This window comes from Chrysochloris asiatica, unplaced genomic scaffold (genome assembly GCF_000296735.1).
Source record: "Chrysochloris asiatica unplaced genomic scaffold, ChrAsi1.0 scaffold00137, whole genome shotgun sequence".
Classification (NCBI taxonomy): domain Eukaryota; kingdom Metazoa; phylum Chordata; class Mammalia; order Afrosoricida; family Chrysochloridae; genus Chrysochloris; species Chrysochloris asiatica.
In genome coordinates this window covers 6,753,263-6,761,609 of record NW_006408655.1, presented here as the reverse complement: position 1 = coordinate 6,761,609, position 8,347 = coordinate 6,753,263, and the positions used below count along the sequence as shown (strand labels likewise).

Below are 8,347 nucleotides of genomic sequence, written 5' to 3'. Positions count from 1 at the left end.
GTGTGTGTGTGTGTGTGTGTGTATGGTTTCCAAGGAGCAGCTGGTGACCTGGAACCACTGACCTTGCAGTTCAAACTGACTGCAGTCTAGCGCGTTAACCCACAGCACCAGTAGAGGATGTTAATGTTCTTTTTCAAAAGGATCTTCTTATTTCAAGGTTTAAATATTTTAATAAAACTTCTCTTTTTACATTAAAAAAAACTATTAGTATGATTTACTTGTATACCTGCCAGAGGCAGAATAGTGAGTTCATATCGACTGATTGATTTTAGTTATACTACCTGGAATGTGAAGAATATCCTTCCTTACTTAATAAGTAGCAGGTCTTTACTTCTCAAAAGATCTTTGCTGTCTTTGATCACAACCCCATTCTACTTACACGCTTTATTCCTCAGAGTAGTGAAAAAGACAAAAGACTAGGAATCAGACAGAACTTGGTTCAAATCCCACCCCTGGTATAATCTGAGTCTGACTTTTGGCATCTGCAAGGTAGGGTAATGCTATCTTTATAGAATAGTATGAAAATTAAATAAGTTAGACAAAATGCCTAGCGCATGGTACATGTGTGGCAAGCAGCAATCATGATTGCTGAACTGACCGTCTGTGTAATGTATGTGGCTGTTTTCCGTAGGAATGGTTAGATTCACAGAACTCAAGTCAGCTGCTCAGAATTCCAAACCCATAAAGAGCCCCACGGTCGTGCCAGATGACATCATCACCCAGCGTGATGATTCTGAGGGGCGGGCTGAGGAGGAGGATCCTGAGGAGCCTGAGGATGGTGCCGGAGAGCCCAGTGAGGCCGGGGTCAGAGAAACTCGACCACGGAGGCGGAAGCCAGTCAGACCGCTTGAAATGGCGGAGCCCCAAGAGAAGTTCAGAGCAAAGAGGCAGAAGGACTTTGATATATTAGAGCAAAATGAATCCAGTGATGAGGAGAGCCAGAAAAAAGAGAGAATTCGTGCTGCTGAGGAGCCATGGACTCAGAATCAACAGAAACTTCTGGAATTAGCATTGCAGCAGTACCCAAAAGGATCTTCTGACCGATGGGACAAAATAGCCAAATGTGTCCCGTCAAAGAGTAAGGTAGGTGACAAGAGAAAAAAAGAGGCCTGCACTGGTTTTAGAATACCACTGAAGTGGTTGCAGCCTGTACGACCTATTTTTTCTTTCATCTTACTAGTATATTCTGTCTGTAACTGTTTACATGGATTCATAATTACCAATTCCCTTCCAGTGTATTTCTCCCTGTAGCATGTGAATGTATGCACTCAGTAGATAAGTGTGTGTAAATGCTTATAGTCACTGTAAACGCCAGCTGATTTCCCTCAGAGATCATTCCGCTTGTAGAGCACAGACTTCGCTCACAATGACCCAGCCAGCTTGCTTGAGCATTCACACAGGTGGGGAGGGTTTTCATAAAATCATAAGCATCTCTAGTTTAGTAACCAGCCTTTAACGATGGGGCGATGTGTGGTAGACCATGCTTTTAAGACTCTTCAGTTCTGTGACGTAGTTCGCTTTCATTCCTAGGCACTCCAAAGGCTCTGTCAAGGGCAGTATTTTTAGTTGTGGAGTCACTTGAGACTGACATTTCTGATTCAGCTTATCCTCTAAACTTGATGGCTTAGAATTGGCTTTTCTCCAAGTATACAACTCTTGGTATCCACTACAGCGAATCTTCATATAGTTCTCAAGTGAAAACTCCCAAGAAGTGGAAAGATGGGGCTCCCTCCCTAGTCTCCAATGTTCTTGGCCTTGTGATCTGATATAGTGGAGCTGTAGAGCTTTTGGGGGTGATCTTCAACTCAGGCCGTTCTTGACACAGCCTCATGGAACCTGAGGCATCAGGGACACTGAAAAATCAGAACCACCCATCTCTTCCACTCACTGTATCTCTGGGCATACTGATGTTCCTTTACATTCTTAACAATCACCTCCTTTAAAATGATGAAGTTGAGTTCGTCGGGGAGAAACAGACCACTAGCAGTTGATCTGTGTGGGGAGCACAGATTCTCTTAGCCTTTCCAAGTGGAATGTCAGAAGTCATTGTCTCCCTTGGATGTCCTAGCATCTATCAGGACCCAGGCATCTACATGTGTACGCTGGATCAACACTGATAGCTGGAGCTGGATTCCTAAGGACAGAACACCAGAAATTCCTTGCCTTGAGGCTGGGGAACCTTTCTGTTTCCAGGCAGCAATGAGCAATCTATATTACCCCTGCAGGTGTTCCCCCTAAGCTTTGACTTGACTCACCTGCCAGGGCCTTTGGGTTAAAGGACATGAGGAGCAGGGGTTTCCTGGCAGGTGAGCTCAGCGCACAGGCTGTCCCTCCAGTATCTCATGTGCTGGTTGTTGTTGTTAAGTGCCATCAAGTCAGTTCTGACTCAGAGTGATCCTTTGTAGGTTTTCCTAGGAGCCCATGTGTAGTGAATGCACAGAAGACCTCTTCATTAGCACGGGCCCAAAGGAGCCTTATGGCAAGAAGAGCCTGAGAGAAGCTAACTGACTGGTACACACACTGTTTTCACCTCTTTGTTTTCCTTCCTGCAGGAAGACTGTATCGCTAGATACAAGTTGCTGGTTGAACTGGTCCAAAAGAAAAAACAAGCTAAAAGCTGAGTATTCTGGAAGATGATTTTCACTTTCATTTTCCAAAATGACTATTTTTAAAAGTGTATGCAGAAATTCGCATTTGTACCTCAGTATTTCTATACGTCCATGTGCCTTAGAATAAATAAACAATGAATTGTGCTATATTGCTGAAACCAACATTTTGTTAAAGGGAAACAAGGGAGTTGGGCATTTACCCTCATCTTTCATTAATAACAAAGTTTACTTTCTTGGGGAACAAACTGAATATTGCTTTTCTAACAATTAGGCAAATACATGTTTTTGAAGTGAGTCAAGTTTGAGTGAACTAATTTGTAAGAATTAAGACGTAATATGTTTTAAAGAAACGATGACCAGAGTACACATAAGTGAACATCTCTATTGGGGATTGAGAAACAGGACAAAGTTGCTTGGGGAGAGATAGAAAGAAAAAAAAAGTTGGTGTCAGCTAGCTGGTTAAGAAGAACCATGTGAGGTTACCTTAGCTTTGTGTGTTTAAGAAACAAATGTACATGAATAAGGACATAAGGTAACAAACTTAGTTGAGACTGCTTGGTAGAAGTATTTTCCCAACTGATAGAATTTCCAGAAACCTTGAAGGAAACTTTCTAGGAACTCATGAAATTGGGTCTTATTTTAATGGTGGTGGTGGATGTGTGCCATTGATTCAGTTCTAACTCATAGCAACCCTGTATGGGAATTCTGAGGCTGTAAATCTTTATGGGCATAGAAAGCCTGATCTTTCTCCCACAGAGCGGCTGGTAGATTCGAACTGCTGCCCTTGTAGTTAGCAGCCCAGTTGGTAATCCATTTCGCTACCTAAGTTAAAAATCACTATTTTGAACTGTTTATTTATATTGAACTATTTCTTACTATCTTTGAACTGTCATGGTCACTGGAGCATCTCTTTTAATCGTTTATGACACTGTGGGTTGGAGTCCTGGTGTGGCGCTGTGGGTTAATGCACCAGATTGCAAAGCTGTTTGAACTGCAAGGTCGGCAGTTCAAGCTCACCAGCTGCTCCTCAGAAACCCTATACAGGGCTGCTAGGGGTCAGAACCGACTTGATGGCACTTAACAACAACACAAAATGTCACTGTGGGTTAATGTGCTGGACTGCAAGGTCGGTTTGAACCGCAGGGTCGGAGGTTTGAGCTCATCAGCTGCTCCTCGGAGACCCTACACCAGGTCACTATGAGTTGGAACTGACTCCACGGCTCTTAACAACAATCATTTGTTCAGAGTTTCGAAATTTTTTGATAAGTGCAAATTGCCTAAACTTGAAAAACATTAAGATAAGCAGAACACATGTAGTGGAAATGATTTGATAAAATATCTTGAGTTCTTCCAGTGGGGAAAAAGGGTCCAAAGATGCTAGCAATCTTGTGCTTTCTAGAGTCCTGTGTAAGGAAGTAAGACTCCAGTCATGGTTTCTGCTGATAACTGGCTCTGCCCAACAGCTCATGTAAAAAGAAATCCAAAGGGAATTCTTATCTTTGTCTATGTCTGTCTTCTGGTGACACTGTAGCAGCTGAGGATTTTGTTAAAAAGTAGGAACAATAGTCTGGGGTTGGGAGAGGACTTCATTGCTACTCAGACTCCCATGCACAGGAAGGAGACCCATGGGGCTCAATGTGAGGGGTAGGATGGTCAAGGACACAAAACAGCCTCCAGGAAGAACTCATGATACGAGGGGGAAAACACTGGCCTTACAGCAACACTCATGAAAACCCTACCAGGGTTCCAACCTCCAGCTTAACACACCACAGACACACTCCCCCAAACTCAAGAACCTCTTCCCTATCACTGCCCTTCACCTACCTACACGAGGAAGCTTTCTCTTTGTTCTCACATCTTATGAGGTCCTTAAGCCAGTCCTATTCCCCATCCCTCTTCTCTCCAGAAGTGTTTTGAAGGGAAGAAGTTAACTGTGGATGCATACTGCTATGTCAACTTATCTATGTTACATGAGAACTAAATATGGGCATGATATGTCACAGCAGAAAGGCACTTTCCCAGGCTCCACCTACCACTTGACACCAGAACTGAAGCCCACTGGGCCAGCCCACCAGCTCTTGCAACTTCGTAGATGGACTTGGAACTTAGTTTCGGAAATTGTATTTACTACCTGTAATTGACTTCTTGTGAATAGTCACAATAATGGGCATAAGTTTGTCTTGTGAGAATGGATTTGATATTGGAAATAGCACATTCTGAGGACAGCTTTCCCACTGGCTTCACCAGTGCTCACACGGCTCTGCCCTCACGGTCACCCCTTTGAGGCACCACTGAGTGCAAGGCCCCAGCTATTGCTGCTGAGCACAGTTCCCCCAGACAGACCTCCACTGGAGTCAGACCTCCACTGCCTACCTCAGCAAGTTGTGTGACCTCTGTGGTTGTGTTAATGTGACTGCTTTATCTTCCAGGTCAGACACATTCCCTGGATACAGGAATTTCTACCCTTAGTGCTAGGGGGTGCCCTGGGGAGAAGGTGCACATCCGTTGCTGTGTGGGCCTCACTCAGAGACCCAATCCTGCTGAGTCAGAATTGACTTGATGGCAGTAGATTTGGTTTTGATTTTGGGGTTATTCAGAGAGGGTCAGTGTGGTGTGACAGAACATCCTGAGACTTCACCTCAGATAAAAGGAAACCTAGGACCCAACTCACCTGCTCGTAGCTGAGGTCTCTGAGAAGTTTCCTTAGCTTCTCTTTCCTGACTGTAAAATGCTGATGCTAATGCCCTGGTATTATAGTACATTATGAGTTGGGTTGCTGACCACAAGTTCAGCAGTTCAAGTCCACCAGGTGCTCTGGAGAGAGATGAGGCTTTCTGCTCTTGTAAAGATTTACAACCTGGGAAACCATATAGAGGGTTGCTATGCGTAGGAACTGACTCAAAGGCACACAGCCGCCACCACCAGTGTCCAGGAGGGAGTCCAGGATAATGTGCTGGATTGCAAGGTCAGCTTGAACTGTAAGGTCAGTGGTTCAAATTCACGAGCCACTCTTCGCTATGAATCAGCTCAATAGTACTTAACAACAATAGCAATGGTGACCAAGAACAAGTCGTGGTGTGGTGCTGTGGGATAACCACAAGGTCAGTGATTCAAACCTACTTAGTCCATCCAGTGGTGCTAGGGCCATTGTGAGTTAGACACAACGATGACAACAGGATTCCAAACGACTTCACGGCACTTAACAGCAATATCCAAGAGAAGGCGTCCTGGTGGTGCACTAGTTAAATTTTAACATAAAGGTCACTTCCGTGGTTTAAACTCACCAGCTGCTCTGTGACAGAAAGCTGTAGCAGTGTGCGTCAGTAAAGATTTAGAGCCTTGGAAACCCTATGGGACAATTCTACTCTGTCCTTCAAGATCATTGTTAGAATTGATTCCCCAGCATTGGGTTTGGTTTTGAAGTTTTTTAATGTCTGATAGTAGTGACTACTGCAGTAAAAGTCCTCCGTGGTGGTGGACCCACTGGCCACTGCTGACTGCTCCTCCTTCTTCCCACCACCCGTGGACCTTTCTTCCCTGAGACTGGCATCCAGCCTGCTCTCCAGGTTTTCTTTCTCAGCCATATGGTTGAAGGAATGGATAGAGTTTTATAGTCCAAGACCCACATCTGAATCCTGGATCAAGTCCAGTGACTAAAGAGTGGGCACAGACATGCCAGATGGTGTGATTGCTTGGTGTTAGGTATGTAAGGGGATGAGAGGATGGAGACAGGGCTTCTCTGAAGTCCTCACCCTACTCTAACCTCAGCACAGATCCCAAGAAGCAGGCACGTATTCCTGCTGGAAGCTCTCCGTCTGCCACATGGTGCCTGCTGCCAGACCCTGACAGCTCTAGACTACTTCCTCCCGCCAGGCCAGCCAAGGTCTATACAGGGAACCAAGGTTTAGGTGTCTCCACCAGAGTCTTCCTTGAGGAGACAGTCATTAGGGATTTCAGTTTACTTTCCCAGCTGGGCAAGGTCATAGAGTCACTGTTTAGAACACAGACTGTTATTTGTAGGTACCACTGAGTCGGTTCCAATTCATAGAGACCTTATGTGCGACAAAATGAAACACTGTGGTCCTGTGCTAGCCTCAAAATCGTTACACTTGAGCCCACTGCTGCTGCCACTGTGCTAGCCAGTCTCATTGGGGGGCATCTCCCGCTTTTCCACAGACCCTCCACTTCACCAAGCATGATGTCCTTCTCCAAGGACTGATCCCTCTTGATAAAATGTCTGAAGTATGAGAGACAAAGTCTTACCATCCTGGCCTCTAAGGAGCATTCTGGCTGTATTTCTCTTTCAACGCCAATGTATTTGATTTTCTATTTGTCTATGGTAGTTTCAATATTCTCCGCTAACACCACGAATCAAATACATCAGTTCTTCTACAGTCTTCCTTATTCACTGTCCAATTTTCACATGCATATGAGGCTACTGAAAACACCATGGCTTGGGTCAGGCGAACATTAGTCCTCAAATTGACATCTTTGTTCTTGGACACTTTAAAGCGGTCTTGTGAAGCAGATTTGCCTCATGTAATATGTCATATAATTTCTTGACTGTTGCTTCCCTGAGTGTTTATAGTTAAGTGGTTAAGTACCTGGCTGTTAACTAAAAGGCTGACACTTGGAACCCAAGACATACTCTGCAGGAGGAGGATACAGCAGTCTGCTTCTGTGAAGATTTACAACCTTGGAAACCCTATGAGTTGTACTGAAAACCACAGTTCTGTTCTGCAACACACATGGTCACCATGAGTAAGAATCAAACCGTTTTGTTTTGTCTGGTAGTTAACGGTACGCTTTTGGTGCGTTTCTTGTAGTTGTTGACTTTTGCATTGGTTTATGTTTTTTAATTTAAATATTACAATTTAATTGTTTCTACCCTGTCCTATAAGGAGCTCTGGTAGCGTTGTGGTTACGAATCGGGCCGCAAACCGCAAGGTCAGCAGTTCGAAACTGCCAGCTGTTCCGCGGGAGAAAGATGAGGCGTTCTGCTCCCATGAAGATTTACAGCCTCGGAAACCCTGTGCAGGGTCACTATGAGTCGGAACCGACTCCACGGCACATAACAACAACAAGCCTGTCCTGTAAGGACCCGACCCCTGATAGCATGGTGGATTATGAGTTGGGCTGCTAACTACAAGATTGTTGTTGTTGTTAAGTACTGTGGAGTCAGTTCTGACTCATAGCCACCCTGTACAGGGTTTCCGAGGCTGTAAATCTTCACGGGAGCAGAAAGCCTCATCTTTCTCCTGCGGAACAGCTGGTAGTTTCGAACTGCTGACCCTGAGGTTAGCAGCCCAATTCTTAACCACTATGCTACCAAGATTAGCAGTTCTAACTACCAGCCGCTCCTTGGGAGAAAGATGAGGCTTTCTGCTCCCGTAAAGACTTACAGCCTTGGAAACCCTAAACAGGGTCACTATGAGTCAGAACCAACTCAACAGCACACCAGCACCACCACTCTGTCTTATGAATAACTTTAGCAGCATAACTATACTAACCAAAAGGCAGGTGGTTCAAACCTGCCCACAGGAGTCTCAGAAGAAAGGGGTGGGGATCTACTTCCAAATCATCACAGCCCAGACAACCCAATGGGACACAGTTCACGGGGTCGCCATGAGTCAATCAAGTCTATAGCAAATGTTTGGTTTTGTTTTGTAGTTAATGGTACACCTTTGGTATATTTAATTGTAATTGTTATTACTGTTGGTTTTAGCAGTTTTTATTTC

General features: G+C 44.7%; 1 protein-coding gene across 1 annotated transcript in view; it reads left to right on the top strand.

Moving 5' to 3' along the window:
* Positions 1-2,745, top strand: part of DNAJC1 (DnaJ (Hsp40) homolog, subfamily C, member 1) — a 295,976-nt gene extending 293,231 nt beyond the window's left edge. The window contains exons 11-12 of the mRNA XM_006869898.1: positions 632-1,083; positions 2,553-2,745. Coding sequence (XP_006869960.1) covers positions 632-1,083; positions 2,553-2,621 — 521 coding nt within the window. The 3' untranslated portion in view covers positions 2,622-2,745. The remainder of the gene's footprint in view (positions 1-631; positions 1,084-2,552) is intronic.
* Positions 2,746-8,347: the final 5,602 nt, after the last annotated feature.